Source organism: Tamandua tetradactyla, chromosome 15 (assembly GCF_023851605.1).
Source record: "Tamandua tetradactyla isolate mTamTet1 chromosome 15, mTamTet1.pri, whole genome shotgun sequence".
NCBI lineage: Eukaryota > Metazoa > Chordata > Mammalia > Pilosa > Myrmecophagidae > Tamandua > Tamandua tetradactyla.
In genome coordinates, this window is record NC_135341.1 from 34,866,378 (window position 1) to 34,885,367 (window position 18,990).

The 18,990-nt window shown below is 36.0% G+C and overlaps 1 protein-coding gene across 11 annotated transcripts in view; it reads right to left on the bottom strand.

Annotated features, from left to right (window-relative positions):
* DOCK3 (dedicator of cytokinesis 3) overlaps positions 1-18,990 on the bottom strand; it is a 719,821-nt gene that overhangs the window by 186,999 nt on the left and 513,832 nt on the right. For all 11 annotated transcript variants that reach the window (XM_077129171.1, XM_077129169.1, XM_077129173.1 and 8 more), the window contains 2 exons: positions 2,990-3,050; positions 1,668-1,815 (listed from right to left, as the gene is read on the bottom strand). In XM_077129171.1, coding sequence (XP_076985286.1) covers positions 1,668-1,815; positions 2,990-3,050 — 209 coding nt within the window. The remainder of the gene's footprint in view (positions 1-1,667; positions 1,816-2,989; positions 3,051-18,990) is intronic.

Here is an 18,990-nt window from a genome sequence, read left to right on the forward strand (position 1 = left end):
ACGTGGGACATGACTACCAGGGGTGTGGATCTTCCTGGCAGCGTGGGACAGAAATCCCAGATTGAGTTGAGACCCAGTATCAAGGGATTGAGAAAACCTTCTTGACAAAAAGGGGGAATAGTGAAATGAGACAAAGTGTCAATGGCTGAGAGATTCCAAACAGAGTCGAGAGGTTATCCTGGAGTTTATTCTTATGCATTAAGTAGATATCACCTTGTTATCCAAGATGTAATGGAGAGGCTGGAGGGAACTGCCTGAAAATGTAGAGCTGTGTTCCAGTAGCCATGTTTCTTGATGATGATTGTATAATGATATAGCTTTCACAATGTAACTGTGTGATTGTGAAAACCTTGTGTCTGATGCTCCTTTTATCTACCTTGTCAACAGATGAGAGGAACATATGGAATAAAAATAAATAATAGGGGTAACAAATGTTAAAACAGATTTAGTTTGAAATGCTAGTGATCAATGAAAGGGATCAGTAAGAGGTATGGCCTGTAAAATTTTTTTTTTCTGTTTGTTATATTTTTCTGTTGTCTTTTTATTTCTTTTTCTGAATTGATGCTAATGTTCTGGGAAATGATCATGATGATGAATATGCAACTATGTGATGATATTGTGAATTGCTGAGTGTATGTGTCGGGATTGTTTGCTGCTTGTAATTTTTTTTAATTAATAAAATTAAAAAAAATAAGAATCCTACTTTTCTGAAAATTAAATGTCTTATCCATCAAAAAAAAAGATCTAATGGAGAGGCTGGAGGGAACTGCCTGAAAATGTAGAGCTGTGTTCCAGTAGTCATGTTTCTTGAGGATGATTATAATAAAGCTTTCACAATGTGACTGTGTGATTGTGAAAACCTTGTGTCTGGTGCTCCTTTTATCTACCTTGAAACAAATAAGCAGAATATATGGAATAAAAATAAATAATAGGGGGAGCAAATGCTAAAATAAATTTAGTTTGAAATGCTAGTGATCAATGAAAGTGATAAGGGGTTTGGTAGGTATAATCTTTCTTTTTTCTGTTTTCGTTTTATTTGTTTTTCTATTGTCTTTTTATTTCTTTTTCTGAATTGATGCAAATGTTCTAACAAGTGATGCATATGCAACTAAGTGATGATATTATGAATTACTGATTATATATGTTGGTGTTTTATTTGGTTTGTTAATTTTTTTAAATTAATAAATAGATTAAAAAAAAAAAGAAGACTGAGACTCAGTTCCTCAGAAAAACTGATTTTTCTTCAAAGACAGGGCAACTTGACTCATGATTATTCTTTGAAGCGATCTGCATCAGTAACCACCTCAGTTATAATAGCAGGTAGGCAAGCACTAAATAGAGAAGACTATTTTTATTTCAAAGACACATGAGCATTAATGTAAGAAGGTTGATTAGTCTAGGAGAGAAGAAGAAATGCAACCACCAGACTTTGGGATAGAGGGATCTAAATTCAGCTGTTTCAGAATCACCTGGGAAGCTTATTAAAAATACAGCTGTCTGGGCCCCATTCCAGACCTTTAATAAAAATCTCTGCATTTTCAGAAAACTTCCTATCCTACATGCTGCTGATTCTATGTTCTGCGAGGCTTGAGAACCGCTGTTCTTGAGGGCAATACTGCGACATCTTATGTTGCAAATCATGAATATTTCCAATATCAGTTACTCACGTATAAACCTTAAGAACAAAATCTTTTTCTTCTTTTAATTCCATGAGTGACTGTAGGACATCCAGGATGCTTAGAACTGCACAGCCATATGGTCGCCGATAGTGCAGGTGGGCAGGGCCCTTCTTTGAGTCATTCAGGAGCATCCGCCCTGGGGCACAGCAGAAAACACAAATCAGACTAAGAACTCCATGCTCCTCTCAAGCATACCTTGATTGTCATCCTAGAACGTCAGAGGTACAGGCACCTTGGAGATTCTCTAAATCGGAAGACTAAAGGGTAGATGGATAAAGGATCTTCTTCTACTCCACATTCAGTCCCTTTATCACCTATCACTAAACCAACAACAACATTTCATTTATTAATCATCCAAGAATAAATTAATTTCACGGATTGCTTAGAAAAATCAGCATGCTAAGAGATTTAAACTCCCCAGGCACTGAAGGATCCAAAGTTTATTATTTTTGCTGCCAGGTATAAACTACATATGTACAGATAAGGATGTCAATGCCTTGCTCTTTCTACTAAATTCTGCTACCAAATTGCCCCTGAATCACTGTGGGTGCAAGGGCAGCATCAAGAAGTAGATGAGAGGCTGCTTTTCCTGCTCACAAAAGTTGTTCCTACAGGGGTAAAACTTGCAAACAAGCAAAACTAGAGTCTTAACAGACAGAGCAAAAGAGCTGTTTTGTTTACAAGGGATTAAAAACTATTTGGAAATACGCACAAGTTATGTCAGAACCTAAGACTATCAAGGAAGACTTGGTTACTTATAGGCCACAAAATATATCATAAACTTGAAATAAGTCTGGGTAAATCAACCACAGGACAATCGCACAAATCACTTTCTTCATCTTGGGTGGGGGAGAGGTGAGAGGACGAGCCTACTGAAGTAATTGGATATTGGATAGTATCTCCAATTTGGGGGAAAATAGCACAAATATATAACTCTGGATATATACCACAGAAAGGGCTGTTTCTTTAAACTGACCTCCTTGGGAATCTGCTATAAGATATGGAGTGGAGGGTTTGTACAGGGGCAGGGAGTAGTGATGGAGAGAATGTCAAAAATCAGAACACTTGAAATAAAGAGTTTGGGTCCAAAATGAAAAAGGAAGAGAAAGTTTCAAGTGAGGAAAAATGCATTCATTTATATCAAACCTAGCTACCACAGCAGCTGAGTCAGGGACAATCCAAACTGGACTCTAATTCTGAGGCCTAAAATAATAGGTACGAATTGGGGAGAAAACAAAGCTCATGAGCAGGGTATACTCATTTCAAGTTGGGCTGGTCTTAGTCATGTAAATGGATGAGGTTGAAATTACCTATTCGGATCACATGGGCAACTATATATAAGTCTCTCTTCATATCTTTGCTGCTCAGATCCTGAGATAAGAGAAAAAGTAAATAAATTAAGGCAATGAATACATTCAAAAAGGACAATTAAAACTTTAGTTTGAATCTATTAATGTTTTGCTTTTGTTGCCTTTAGCACACATTAAAGGTGAGGGAAGGGGAATAAAGTACACAGCATTACAGTGTTTATCATGTAATGATTCAAGTACACAGCATTACAGTGTTTATCATGTAATGATTCACATTTATCTGAAGTGGAAGTTTGGATATCTTATTTTTTTTGGAAGTTTATTTTCTTGACAATATTTTTCCAGCTCTAACAAATCAAATATCTACAAGTATTCTCATATTATAACTTCATGATAAGGGCTTATCTCATATTTACTTATGATCACATACAAACATTTTGTAACAATGCAAAAAAGTGGGAAAAGACTAAGTACCTTAACAAAGATGAATTCAAAGTTTATTCCTACTAATTTTACATTTATTTCACTATATACAAATGATTATTATACACTAAGACTGTTCTCTTAAAAAAAGATTATTTTGTCTTGGTGAAATTTGAAAAACTTGACCTTCGTTTGTACTAAAGTATAAAACTGAAAATAACTCTTCCTGGAAAATTTTAGGGGCTTACTTTTATATAAACAATATGTTACTTACTTTCAAATAAAAAAGTAAATTAAAAAAATCTGATCTACCATCAGATATTTTTCAAACCAAAGAAAATTCTTTAAAATTCTTATAATTATGTTTTAGAACACATTTCTAAATAGAATGTTTGAGTAAGTATTTATGTTTTACTTAATGAACTTTACTTGAAGAAGTTGAATTTCCTTAAATAAATATTCTATTTCAGACTTTTCCCAAGTACATCAACTAGCACTCCCTGTTATTATTGTGAATCAGCAATGGTTGGTGGAGTATCCTCTGTCCCTAATGGGATAGCCTTCCATTATTTCCCTTTTGTTTCTATGAAAGAATTTCTTTATCACATTTACTTCCCTATGTTTTGATTGGTGTCAGCTGTTGTGTTTTGATGGTGTCAGCTGCCTGTCACCGTTCAATAAAGGAGGGAAAAGGGGCAGTCAAGAGACAGCCAGGATTTGGAGTGACCTTGGAGATCCACAGAATCCCCATCATTGCTTTTTTTTTTTTTTTATCATCACAATCTTTTTTTCTATTTTGTGAAAAATAACACATATACAAAAAAGTAATAAATTTCAAAGCAGAGCACAACAATTAGTTGTAGAACAAATTTCAGAGTTTGGAATAGGTTACAATTGCATAATTTTAGGTTTTTACTTCTAGCTGCTCTAAGATACCGGAGACTAAAAGAAATAGCATACTCGCTTGCTAAACCCTACCTTCTCTGCATAACTCCACCATCACCTTTGATCTTTCTCCTACTCTTTAGAGGAATTTAGGCTATGCTCATTCAAACTCTTTCATGTTGGAAGGGGCTGTCGATGATATGGGATAGGGATATAGACCTAGTTGATACTTTGGAGAAGCCAGTCCCTCTGCATTTCAGGACTTATCTGGTCCAGGGACCCATGTGGAGGTTGTAGGTTTCTGAAAAGTTAACCTAGGGCATGGAATCTTTGTAGACTCTTATATAATGCTCTAGGTGTTCTTTACGATTAGCAGGAATGATTCTGGTTGGGGTCTGGCAAGCTATGATAGCTCATTGCTTTATTTTTATACCCTGTTACAAGTTAGGACTAGGGTGAGGCAAGGAAGGAACCTAAGACACAAAGTTTAAGGAGGTAGTCAAACTCAAGTCTGCATGCCTTGCCTGGCTCAATCCAGTCCCAGCCTTGCCCAGTGAACATACAAAATATGAACAAATAAAATAAAAAGAGGCATTAAAGAGAAATACATGTTTGCTAATTCTAATTAGAAAAAGCAGACTCATAGAGTCAGAAAACTAGAATATAAGTAACGAAGGGGATGGGGTGGGGATAGGGAATGGAAAGTTAGCTTAAAATGTAAAGGGTTCCTATTTGGAAATGATGGAAATGTTTTGGTATGGGTAGTGGGGATGAGAGCACAACATAGTAAATGCAATTAACAGTACTGAAATATTTATGTGAATATGATTAAAAGGGGAAGTGTTAGATTGTATACATGGTTATGGGATAAAACTTCTTTAAAAAATCCATGGAACTACACTACACAGTGTACTTACTGTAAAATAAACCATGGACTTTAATTAATAGTACAATTATAAAAATGTACTATGATCAATTGTAACAAATGTGACAAATGTTTCACACTAATGCAAGGTGAGGTGTTGTCACTGGGGTTGTATATGGGAATCCTGTATTTTATGCTAGATTGCTCTATAAATCCAAAACTTCTATAAAAAAGAAAAAAAGTAACATGTAGATAATTATAAAACAAGCTTCAGATTCTGCATTTTATCATATTCTGCCAAGTTCTTAACAAAATAATGAATTATGTTTACAATACAGTAGGCTACATATTAATTTAATGTAAATCGGTATCTCTGGATTTACAAATATATTTTTTACTTGTTTTTTATTTCAGAGGAGTTGTAGGTTTATAGAAAAAGCATGCAAAAAATACAGGATTCCCATATACCCCACTCAAATATGCAATTTTCCATATTACTGACACTTTGCATTAGTGTTACTTTTGTTACAAAAAAATAATATTATAATTATACTATTTACTATACTCCAGTTTACAATAAGGTTCACTCTTTTTTTTTAAGGGTTCACTCTTAAAGTTGTACAGTCATATGTTTTCTTTTTAAAAATATTTTTATTGACAAAACAACATACAAACACAAACATACGAACATTACATACTTGGTGTACAATCAATGGCACACAATATCATCCCATTGTTGTATATTCATCACCATGATCATTTCTTAGAACATTTGAATCACTTCAGAAAAAGAAATAAAAACTCAAACATACCATACCCCTTACCCTTCCCTCTCATTGACCACTAGTATTTCCATCTATCCAATATATTTTAACCTTTGTTTTCCCTATTTTTTCCTATACTCCTTATCACTCCCTTTCACTAGTATTTCAATCTAATCAATTTATTTTAATATTTGTTTCCCCTAAACATTTTTTATCATATTTTTTACTCATCTGTCTATACCGTCGATAAAAGGAGCATCAGACACAAGGTTTCCACATTCACACAGTCACACTGAGAAAGCTGTATCATTACCAATCATCTTAAAGAAACTACAAGTACACATCTCTACAGTTTCAAGCACTTCCCTCCAGCCACTCTAATACACCTTAAACTAAAAAGGGGATATTTATATAATGTGCAAGAATAATCTCCAGAATAACCTCTCGACTGACTCTGTTTGAAATCTCTTAGTAACTGATACTTTATTTTGTTTCCTTTCTCTCTTTCCCCTTTCAGTCAAGAAGGTTTTCTCAATCCTTTGATGCTAAATCTCAGCTCATTCTAGGATTTCTTCCACATTGTCAGGGAGGTTTACACCCCTGGGAGTCATGTTCCACATAAAGAGGGGGACGGTAGTGAGTTTGCTTGACATGTTCGTTGAGAGAGGAGCCACATCTGAGCAACAAAAGAGGTTCTCTGGGGGTGACTCTTAGGCCTAGTTTTAAGTAGGCTCACCCTATCTTTTGAGAGGATAAGTTTCATAGGTACAAACTCCAAAATTGAGGGTTTGGCCTGTTGATTTGGTTGTCCCTGCTGCTTGTGAGAATATCAGGAATTCTCTGAATGGGGAAGTTGAATTTTCTGCCTTTCTCCCCATTTCCCCAAGGGAACTTTGCAAATACTTCTTTATTCACTGCTCAAATCACTCTGGGATTTAGCAGGGCATCACACTAACCTGGACAAACCTACAAAATCTCATGCCCTATTCAAGGTTCCATGAATTTACGGTGTTCAATTAAACAGTCCATATATGTTAAATTAAGAAATGTCCACTAGTCAAAATATAAATTTTGTACCAAGACTGGTTTTAGTCTCATGCAGAAATTAAAGTTTTAAAATATGAATGAGCATTTATTTTGAACACCCTGCAATACTGACATTTGTTTGTTCTTCCTCATCCAAAAACGTGTTTTTAATATTTACATTTAGTAACTGTCACTGTAATCTCTAGGCATTCACAGATTACACTATCTCAGTTTTATCGTCTATCTTTCCTTCTGGTTTCATATGTGTCTCCAGCCCTCCTCCCTCTATCATTCTCACATTCAGCTTCATTCAGTGTACTTACATTATTGTGCTACAAGCAGGTATTACTGTGCTATCCATTTTTGAATTTTTACAATCAGTTCTGTTGCACAATCTGTATCCCTTCAGCACCAATTACCCAATCTCTACCCTATTTCTATCTTCTAATCACCTTTTTTCTTAACTGAAATTCTCCAGTTCATTTATTAATGTTAGTTCATATCAGCAAGACAATACAGTATTGTCCTTTTGTTTCTGGCTAATCTCATTCGGCAGAATGTCCTCAATGCCCATCCACACTGTAACATGTTTCATGACTTTATTGTGTCTTACAGCTGTGTAATATTCTATCGTATGTATATACCACAGCTTGTTTAGCCACTCATTTGTTGATGAACATTTGGGCTGTTTCCATCTCTTGGCAATTGTAAATAATGCTGCTATAAACATTGGTGTGCAAATGTCCATTTGTGTCCTTGCCCTCATGTCCTCTGAATAGATACAGAACAATGGTTTTGCTGGATCATATGGCAATTCTATACTTAGCTTCCTGAGGAAGGCAGTTTGAGGAAGGCCAAACTGCCTTCCACAGAGGTTGTACCATTTTACATTTCCACCAGCAGGAGATAAGTGTGCCTCTTTCTCCATATCTTCTCCAGCACTTATCATTTTCTGTTTTATTGATAATGGCCATTATGGTGGGTGTGAAATGGTATCTCATTGTAGTTTTGATTTGCATTTCCCTGATAGCCAGGGAAGTTGAGCTACTTTTCATGTGCCTTTTAGTCATTTGTATTTCCTCTTCTGAGAAGTGTCTGTTTATGTCTTTTGCCCATTATGTAATTGGGTTGTTTGTCTTTTTGTTGTTGAGTTGAACAATCTCTTTATATATTCTGGATGCTAGACATTCATCTGATATGTCATTTCCAAATATCGTCTCCCATTGTGTAGGCTGTCTTTTTACTTTCTTGACGAAGTTCTATGATGCTCAAAAGTATTTAATTTTGAGGAGTTCCCATTCATCTATTTCTTTCTTCAATGCTCATGCTCTGGGTGTAAGATCTAGGAAACTGCCTCCTATTATAAGATTTATAAGATATTTCCCTACTTTTTCTTCTGAAAGTTTTATGGTCTTAAATCTAATGTTTAAGTCTTTGATCCATTTTGAGTTAATTTTTGTATAGGGTGTGAGATGTGGATCCGCGTTCATTCTTTTGCATGTAGATATCCAGTTCTCTGGGCACCATTTATTGAAGAGACTGTTCTGTCCCAGGTGAGTTGGCTTGACTGCCTTATCAAGATCAGTTGTTCATAGATAGTTGGCTGTCTGAGCACTCTATTTGGTTCCATTGGTCAGTATATCTATCTTTATGCCAGTACTATGCTGTTTGGACCACTGTAGCTTCATAATACACTTTAAAGTCAGGTAGTGTGAGCCCTCCAACTTCATTTTTCTTTCTCAGGATATTTTTAGCTACTCAGGGCACCCTGCCCCTCCAGATAAATTTGGTTATCAGTTTTTCTATTTCTGCAAAGTTGGAATTTTAATTATTATTGCATTGACTCTATAAATCAATTAAGGTAGAATTGACACCTCAACTATATTTAGTCTTCCAATCCATGAACATGGTATGTCCTTCCATTTATTTAGGGTTTCTGTGACTTCTTTTAGCAATTTCTTGTAGTTTTCTTCGTATAGGTCTTTTGCATTCTTAGTTAAATTTATTCCTAAATGTTTTATTTGTTTGGTTGCACTTGTAAATGACATTTTTTTCTGAATTTCCCTCTCAGATTGCTCATTACGAGTGTATAGAAACACTACAGATTTTTGAGTGTTAATCTTGTAATCTGCCACTTTGCTGTACTGATTTATTAGCTCTAGTAGTTTTGCTGTGGATTTTTTGGGGTTTTCAACATATAGTATCATATTATCTGCAAACAGTGAGAGTTTCACATTTCACTTCTTCCTTTCCAATTTTGATGCCTTGTATTTCTTTTCTTGTCTAATTGCTCTGGTTAGAGCTTCCAACACAATGTTGAATAACAATGGTGATAGTGGACATCCTTGTCTTGTTCCCGATCTTAGGGAGTAAGCTTTCAGTCTTTCTCCATTGAGGATGTTGTTACATTGTTAGCCGCGGGTTTTTCATATATTCCCTTTATCATGTTTAGGAAGTTTCCTTCTATCCCTATCCTTTGAAGTGTTTTCAGGAAGAAAGGATGTTGAATTTTGTCAGAAGCCTTTCCTGCATCAATCAAGATGATCATGTGGTTTTTCTGCTTTGATTTGTTGATATGGTGTTTTATATTTGTTGCTTTTCTTATGTTGAATCATCCCTGCATACCTGGGATGAATCTAACTTGGTCATGGTGTTTAATTCTTTTAATGTGCTGCTGGATTCTATTTGCAAGTATTATGTTGAGGATTTTTGCATCTATATTCATTAGAGAGATTGGTCTGTAATTTTCTTTTTTTGCAGTATTTTTGTTTGGCTTTGGTATGAGGGTGATGCTAGCTTCATAGAATGACTTAGGTAGCCTTCCCTCTTCAGTTTTTTTTTGAAGAGTTTGAACAGGATTGGTACTAATTCTTTCTGGAATGTTTGATAGAATTCACATGTGAGGCCATCTGGTCCTGAGCTTTTCTTTTTGGGGAGCTTCTTGATGACTAATTCAATTTCTTTACCTGTGATTGGTTTGTTAAGGTCATCTGTTTCTTCTCAAGTCAATGTTGGTTGTTCACGACCTTCTAGGAAGTTGTCAATTTAATCTACATTGTCTAGTTTATTAGGATATAGTTGCTTATAGTATTCTCTCATTCCCTCCTTTATTTCTGTGGGGTCAGAGGTTATGTCTCCTCTTCTATTTCTGATTTTATTTATTTACATCCTCTTTCTTCTTCTTTTTGTCAACTTTGCTAAAGGATCATTCAATTTATTGATTTTCCGAAAGAACCAACTTCTGCTTTTACTGATTCTCCATTGTTTTCATGTTCTCTATTTCATTTATATCTGCTCTAATCTTCGTTATTACTTTACTTTTCCTTTCTCTGGGGTTAGTTTGCTGTTCTTTTCTAGTTCTTCCAATTGAACAGTTAATTCCTTGATTTTTGCTCTTTCTTCTTTTTAGATATAGGCATTTAAGGCAATAAATTTCCCTCTGAGCACTGCCTTTGCTGCATGCCATAAATTTTGATATGTTGTGTTTTCATTTTCATTTGCCTTGGAATATTTACTGATTTCTCTTGTAATCTCTTCCTTGACCCACTGGTTGTTTAAAAGTGTGTTGTACAGCCTCCATATATATGTGAATTTTCTGGCCCTTGCCTGTTACTGATTTCCAACTTCATTCCTTTATCACCCGAGAAAGTGTTTCATATGATTTCAAACTTTTTAAATTTATTGAGACTTGCTCTGTGACCCAGCATAGGCTCTATTTCTGACAATGATCCATGAGCACTTGAGAAAAAGGTGTATCCTGATGTTGTGGGGTATAATGTTCTATAAACATTTGTAAGTGTAGTTCATTTATGGTATTATTCAAATTCTCAGTTTCTTCACTGATTCTCTGTCTAGATATTCTGTCCATTGATGAGAGCAGGCAATTAAGTCCCTAACTATTATGGTAATATGTCTATTTCTCTTTTCAGTGTTTTCAATGCTTGCCTCATGTCTTTTGGAGCACTCTGGCTCGGTACATAAATATTTATGATTGCTATGTCTCCTTGTTGAATTGTTCTTTTTATCAATACATAGTGTCCTTCTGTCTCTTTTAATTGTTTTACATTTGAAGTATAATCATCATGATGTATCAGAATTTCTTTTTACAGCTGAAAATTTTTCCATTGTAAGAAAATAACACATTTTGTTTACCCACTCATGTGTTGAAGCACACTTAGGTTGCCTCCATCTTTTGGCAATTGTAAATAATACCACTAGAAACACTGGTGTGCAAGTAATTGTTTGACTCTCTGTTTTGAGTACTTCTGGGGGTAAACCTAGAGTGGAATTACCAGGTTACATGTTAAGTGTAAATTTAACTTTCTGAGGAATCACCAAACTGTTTTCCACACCATTTTACATTCCCACCAATGATGAAGGAGTGTTCCTATTTCTCCACATCCTCTCTAACACTGGTTATTTTCCTTTATTTTTTTAATAGTAGGCATTCTAGTACATGTGAACTGGTATCTTGTGGTTCTGGTTTGCATATTTCCTTTAGAGGAATGTCTATTCAAGTCTTTTGCCCAGTTTTAATTGGGCTATGCATCTTTTAATTGGGTTGTTTTTGGTTTTGAATTATAGGATTTCTTTTTACATACTGGATATAAAACCTACTTTGAATATATGGTTCCCAAATATTTTCTCCCATTTTGAAAGTTGTCTTTTTAGTTTCATGATAAAGTCCTTTGTTACCCAAAATTTTGATGAAGTCCCATTTATGTATTTTTTTGGTTGCTTGTGCTTTCAGTGTAAAGTCTAAGATACCACTGCTTAACACAAGGTCCTGAAAATGCTCTCCTATGTTTTTTTCAAGAAATTTTATATACAGTTTTTCTTGTATTTAGGCCTTTGATCTATTTTAAATTAATTTTGGTATATGGTGTGAGTCAGAGGTCCACTTTCATTCTTTTGCATATGATTATTCAGTTTTCCGAGCACCATTTGTTGAAGAGACTATTCTTTCCCAATTGGGTGGACATGGCACCTTTGTAAAAAATCAAATGGCTATAGATGGGAGGTGTATTAGTTCTCTAGAAAAGCAAGAACCAACAGGAGATGTCTGTAAATATGAGATTTATGGAAGTGTGTCATGCAACTATGGGAATGCAAGGATCCAAAATCCAGAAGGCAGGCTGCAATGCTGGCAACTCAGATGAAGGGTCTCAACAACTCCACAGGAGAGGCTGGCTGGCTGAAAAAGACTGAAAATTCTCTTTTATGATTCTCTCATTTGTGGAAGACACACCCTTAGTTGATCATAGACGTAATGAGTCACAGACACAATCAACTGACTGATGATTAAATAAATCAGCCTTCTGGTCTACCAACCAGCCACGAACTATCCTTGAAGCAACAGTTAGGTCGGTGCTTGCCTGACCACACAACTGGGCCCCTTCACTGGGCCAGTATCATGCTGCTTTGATTACTGTACCTTTGAAATAAGCTAAAAAAATTGGGAAGTATGAATCCCCCAAGTTTATTTTTCTTTTTCAAGATGGTTTCAGCTATTCAGAGTCCCTTACACTTCCTTATAAATTTGATGATGGCTTTTTCATTTCTGCAAAGAAGACTGTTAGAATTTTATCTGGGATTATGCTGAATCTGTAAATTGCTTAGGCAGACTTGATATTTTAACAGTTTTTCTTCTAATCCACCAACAAAGAATATCCTTCCATTTATTCAAGTATTCTTTGATTTCTTTTAGCATTGTTTTGTAGTTCTCTGTATATAAGTGCTTCACATCATTGGAAAAACTTATTCCTAGATATCTGATTCTATTGGTTACTACTGTAAATGGAATTTTATTCTTGATTTCCTCTTCAGATTGTTATTAGCATACAGAAACACTACTGATTTTTGCATGCTATATGCACCCCATCACTTTGATGAAGTCATTTATTACCTCTAGTAGCTTTCTGGCAGATTTTTAAGGATTTTCTGTACAAAGGGTCACATCATCTGCAAAGAAAGTAAGTTTTATAACTTCCTTTCCAACTTAGATGTATTTTTTCTTCTTTTTGCCTAACTGCTCTGGCAAGAACTTCTAGTCCAATGTTGAATAGCAGTGGTGACAGTAGGTATCCTGTCTTGTTCATGATATTAGAGGGAACACTTTCAGTCATTTACCAAAGTGCGCTTTTCATATATTCCCTTTTGTCATGTTAAGGAAGTTTCCTTCTATTCCTAGTTTACCGAGTGTTTTTACCAAGAAGGGCTACTGGATTTAGTCAAGTGCCTTTTCTACATCGAGATATTCATGTAGGTTTTCCCGTTAATTCTAATTGTGTGGTATATAACAATAGCTGATATTCATATGTTGAACCACCCTTGCATTACTGGAATAAATCCCATTTGATCATGGTGTAAATTTTTTTAAATCTGCTATTGGATCCAGTTTGCTAGTATATTGTTGAGGATTTCTGCATTTATATTCATAGGGACACTGGCCTGTAATCTTCTTTTCTTGGGGTATTACTTTATGTAGCTTGGCATGAGGGTGATTGTGGTAGTTAGGTTCAGGTGTCAACTTGGCCAGGTGAAGGTACCTAGTTCTGCTGGTGTGTATATGAGCCAACGGCATGTGAAGCTCATCTGTCAATGATTACATCTGCAGTCAGCTATGGGGAGTGTCTCCAGCAATGAATGATGTTTGATTTAATTGGCTGCATGCTTAAATGAGAGAGCTCAATGTAGCACAGCCCAAGCAGCTCAGCATACCTCATCTGAGCACTCACAGCTCAGCTAAGCCCAGGCCTTGGAAATGAAGGTGGGAATCACCCCCGGGAAAGCTGCTGGAACCAAGAAGTCTGGAGAGAAGGTCAGCAGAGATCATCCTATGTCTTCCCATGTAAGAGAGAATCTCAGATGAAAGTTAGCTGCTTTTCCCTCTAAAGAACTCAATGTTTTTAACTAAATAAATCCCCTTTTATTAAAAGCCAATCCATCTCTGGTTGCATTCTGGCAGCTTTCATAGACTAGAAAAGTGGTTTTGGCCTCAAAGAATATGTGAGAGAATGTTCCCTCCTCTTCAATGTTCTGGAAGACTTTAAGCAGGATTGATGTTAATTCTTCATGGAATGTTTGGCAAAATTCTCCAGTGAAGCCATCTGGTCCTGGGCTTTCCTTTGCTGGGAGGTTTCTGATTAATGACTTAAAGTCTTCACTAGTTATTGGTCTGTTGTATGTTTTAGAAATTTGTCCATTTCATCTGGATTGTCTGGTTTGTTGGCATACAGTTGTTTATAGTATACTTTCATAGTCTTTTATTTTCTGTGGGGATTGTAGTAATGCCCCCCTTTCTTTTCTGATTTTAGTTACTTGCATCCTTTCTTTTTCTTTGACAGTATAGCTAAAGGTTTGTCACTTTTATTGCTGTTTTCAAAAAACCAATCCTTGGTTTTGTTGCTGTTCTCTATTGTTTTGGACTTTCATAAGTCCATTCATTCATATTCATAATAATTTTCTTCCTTCCTTCTGTTTGCTGCTTTGGGTTTACTTTTACTTTTCTAGATCTTCTTATTGTGAGGATTTGAGATATTTCTTACTTTTTAATTTAAGTATTCAGAACTATACATTTCCCTCTTAGCACTGCCTTCACTGCATTCTGTAAGCTTTGCTATGTTGTGTTTTCATTTTCATTTATTTCAAGATATTTTCTATATCCCTTTTGATTTCTTCTTTGTCTCATAGATTAAGAGCATAGAATTTATTTCCATATATTTGTGAGTTTTCCAATTCTCCCTCTGTTACTGAGTCTATTTTATCTGATATTAGTGTAGTGACCTCAGCTTTTTTGCTTACTATTTGCACTGTATATCTCTTCCCCATCCTTTTACTATCAACGTACTTGTATCCTTAAATTTAAGGTGAGTCTCTCATATACAGCATATAGTTGGGCTGTGTTTTTTTAAATCCATTCTGCCAATCTCTGCCTTCTGAGAAGAGAATTTAATCCACTTACATTCAAAGCAACGAATAGTGCAGGACACCGTTCTTGATCACTCTGCTTAGGTCTTTGAAAATCTTACACATTTTTTGTCCCTCAATTCTCTCATTAATGCTAACTTTCATATTCATTTTATTTTTTATACTTTACCATTTTGAGTCCTTTCTCATTTCTTTCTGTACATTTTTTTTCATATATTTCTTCTGTGTTTATCATGGGCTAATATTTAACATTCTAAATCTATAACATCCTAAAGTCTAGTCATGTCTGATCAACAGCATACACATATATTGTTTCTATATCCCCAGTTTTGTTGTACTTGCTACAAAATATATCTTTATACATCGTATGTCCAAAACCATAAGTTCATCATTACTTTTTATGCTTCTGCATTTTAGAACTGTATTGGAGACCTTAATTTATTATGCTATATAGTGTCCTTTCCTCTCAGTCTAAAGAAAGCCCTCTACCATTCCTGTAGGGCAAGACTAGTGGTGATGGACTCTCTCAGCTCTGATTTATCTTGGAATGTCATAATATCATCCTCATTTTTGAAAGATAATGCCGTTGGATATAAAATTCTTAACTGGCAATTTTTTTCCAGCACTGCAAATATTCTGTCCCAGTATCTTCTTACCTCCATCATTTCTCATGAGAAACTGACATAATCTCATTGAAGATCCCTTGTTTTTGTCTTGCAGATTTCAAAACTCTCTCCTTGTCCTCAGCATCTGATGTTTTTACAACCATGTTTCTGGTCATGGTTCTCTTTGAGTCTGGGTTCATTATTTCTTTGAATATCACTTCTGCCCTTTTGTCTCTTCTCTTCTGGGACTCCCATAACACATATATTGGTATCTTGGTGTCCCACGTATCTTTTAAGTACTTTTTTGTTGTCTATATCTTTTTTCTTTCTGTTCTTCTGCCTGAATTATTTCAATTGTTGTTTTTTGAGTTCACTAATTCTTTCTTCTGTCAACTTCAATATTCTATTGAAACCCTCTAGGGAATTTTTCATTGTAGCTATTGTGGTCATCAACTCCAGCAATTCTGTTTGGGTCTATTCTAGTTCGCTAGCTGCCGGAATGCAATATACAGAAATGGATGGCTTTTAAACAGGGGAATTTAATAAGTTGCTAGTTCACAGTTCTAAGGCCAAGAAAATGTCCAAATTACAAGTCAATACAAATGTCCAATCAAAGGCATCCAGGGAAAGATACCTTGGTTCAACAAGGCTGATGAAGTTCAGGATTTCTCACTCAAGTGAGAAGGCACATGGCAAATACAGTCACAGTTTCTCTCTCATCTGGAAAGGCACATAGTGAACAGAATCAGGGTTCCTCTCTTTTCTGGAAGGGTACATGGTGGACACAGCATCATCTGCTAGCTTCTTCTCCTGGCTTCCTGTTTCATGAAGCTCCCCAGGAGGTGTTTTCCTTCTTCATCTCCAAAGCGCTGGCTGATGAACTCTCCACTTCATGGTGCTGCAGCATTCTCTGCTCTCTCTGAATCTCTTACTCTCCAAAATGTTCCTTCTTTTACAGAATTTCAAAAACTTCTCAAGACCCACCCAAATGGGTAAAGACATGTCATCACCTAATCCAGCTTAACAACTACTCTTGATTAAATCACATCTCCAGGGAGATGATCTGATTACAGTTTCAAACATACAATACTGAATAGGGGTTAGAAGAAGCAGCTGCCTTTACAAAATAGGATTTTGATTAAAACATGGCTTTTCTAGGGTCCATACATCATTTCAAACCAGCACAGGGTCCTTCTAAAAAATTTTATTCCTTTATTGAGATTCTCATATTGTTCATTCATGGTTTTCCTGATATCCTTTAATTCTTTTTCCATGTTTTTATTTATCTTCTTAAACATAATGAGGATAATTTTTCTGGAGTCTGTCCAATATGTTCAAAGTCTAGTTTTCTTCATGGATGATGTGGTGGCTTGAAAGGATTACGTACCCTGGGAAAACCATGTTTTAATCCTGATCCCATCATGTAGAGGCAGCAGTTTCTTTTAATCCCTATTCAGCACTTTAGGTTGGGGCTTGATTAGATTATCTCCAGGGAGATGTGGCTCACCCAATTATGGGTATTAATGAGAGGGAGATGTGACTCCAACCATTCCAGGTGGGCTGTGATTAGTTTACTGGAATCCTTTAAAAGAGGGAGCAGTTTGGAAAAAGTTTCAGAGTCAAGAGACAGCAATGAGAACCCTGAGACCCCACACAGCCAGAGACCTTAAGAGATAAAGAAGGAAAATGCCCGTGGAGAAACTTCATGAAACCAGAAGCCCAGAGACATAGCTAGCAGATGTCACTATGTTCATCATGTGCCTTTCCAGTTGAGAGAGAAACCCTGAACTTCAACAGCCTTTCTTGAGTGAAGGTAACCTCTTGTTGGTGCCTTAATTTGGACATTTTTATAGACTTGCTTTAATTTGGACATTCTCACAGCCTTAGAACTCTAAATTTGCAACTTAATAAATACCCTCCTTTTAAAAGCCATTCCATTTCTGGCATATCACATTCTGGCAGCTAGCAAACTAGAACAGATGGTTTCTGGATTTTCATCCTATTCCTTTGGAAGGGCCATCATTTCCTGTTTATTTGTCTTGTAATTTTTTGTTGTCCACTGTATGTTTCATTTTAATATTCAAAGTGTTAATTCTGAATTTTAGTCCCTCAGTTGTTTGTTCTTTAAATTTGTATATAGCTAGTGATATAAGATAGATTTCCTTGAGTGTCAGAAGCTAACAAACACCTTTCAAACCCTTCGCAAATTTGCTCTTAGTTGGCTGGTGCTCTTCTTCAGAGTTTAGCCCTCCTATCAAGGACTCAGCCCAAGGAGAACATGAAGTTAATATCTTGTCCGTCTTTTCTGAGCCTGTGCCTTGTCCTGGGCATGTGCTCACTGGTAGCCTTAGGAATTTCTGGGTTTATAGTAATTCAAATAACCCCTCTACTTCCTATGAAATAGACTTTCTTCCATCCTGAGTTTCTATTTTATGACTTAAAGCAGGTAATCCTTTGCCCCAGGTGACTTTGACTTAGTCATTTCTTACACTGTTTTAGTTGCCACAAGCTGCTTCTGAGTACATGGCCAGCTCTGGTAAGGTAAGACTTAGACAAGTTTCCCGGTTCAGTCTTTCAGGTTGTCATCTGATAGACTAGCACTGTAGAATTTGTATAGGAATTACTATGCTCCCTCCAGAACAAGAACAGGGACCCAAAATAGGAACACAGCATGGCTTCACATCATGTTGGGGATGGGCCAGCAAGTATAACACAAGTATCTCCTACTATTTTATAAGCTGTGTTTTCTTGATTTGGCACTTATCTACTTACTTTAACCCTTTAACTGTCTTCTGTAGTTTTGAGAATGATAGCTCTTCAAGGTTTTGCTAGTTGCTCAAAGATTCTTTAGGTGAATAGTATCCTAGAGCATTCTATGCTGCCATCCTGGTCCAGGAAACTTTCCCATATGTAGGAGCCAGGGTTAATGGAAAACCTGCGGAATTTATTGGGAGCAACTGGCTTCGGAGTGGCATCGGCAATAAACTGTGGAGACTGCTACTGCTTAATTGAAGGACAGCCTGAGAGGGAGATAATGTTTTTTCTTAAGTCCCAAGGTCTTGTTACCTATCTCTTGAACGTAGAGAGTAATATACTGATAAGTAGGCACTCTGTTTTTTCACGAAATGTATGCATGCTTTTAGTCACCTAAACCCTGCAGTATATAAGCAGGAACTAGTTTAGAATAAAGTTGTCTGTTGTCTGTTATGGCTAAGCTTCAGACCCCCTGAACCCATCTGTCTCTTTCTTGCTTTCTTTCTTTCTCATCATTCCTTAAAATCGTTCAAGCTTCGTTTCATAGGAAGCAACACCCAAAGGTAGTTTTGCCATTTTCTGTTTTGCGTGTTCAAAATTAGTTGTCCTGTCCTGTAGTTTGTTTATTCTTTCTTCTGACTCATCAAGTCTGCTGTTGTGTGTCTCTAGTATGTTTTTTATTTGCTCTACAACATCTTTAATCTCTATGATATCTGCTATTTTTCTATTTATTTTTTCAAATTCCTCTTT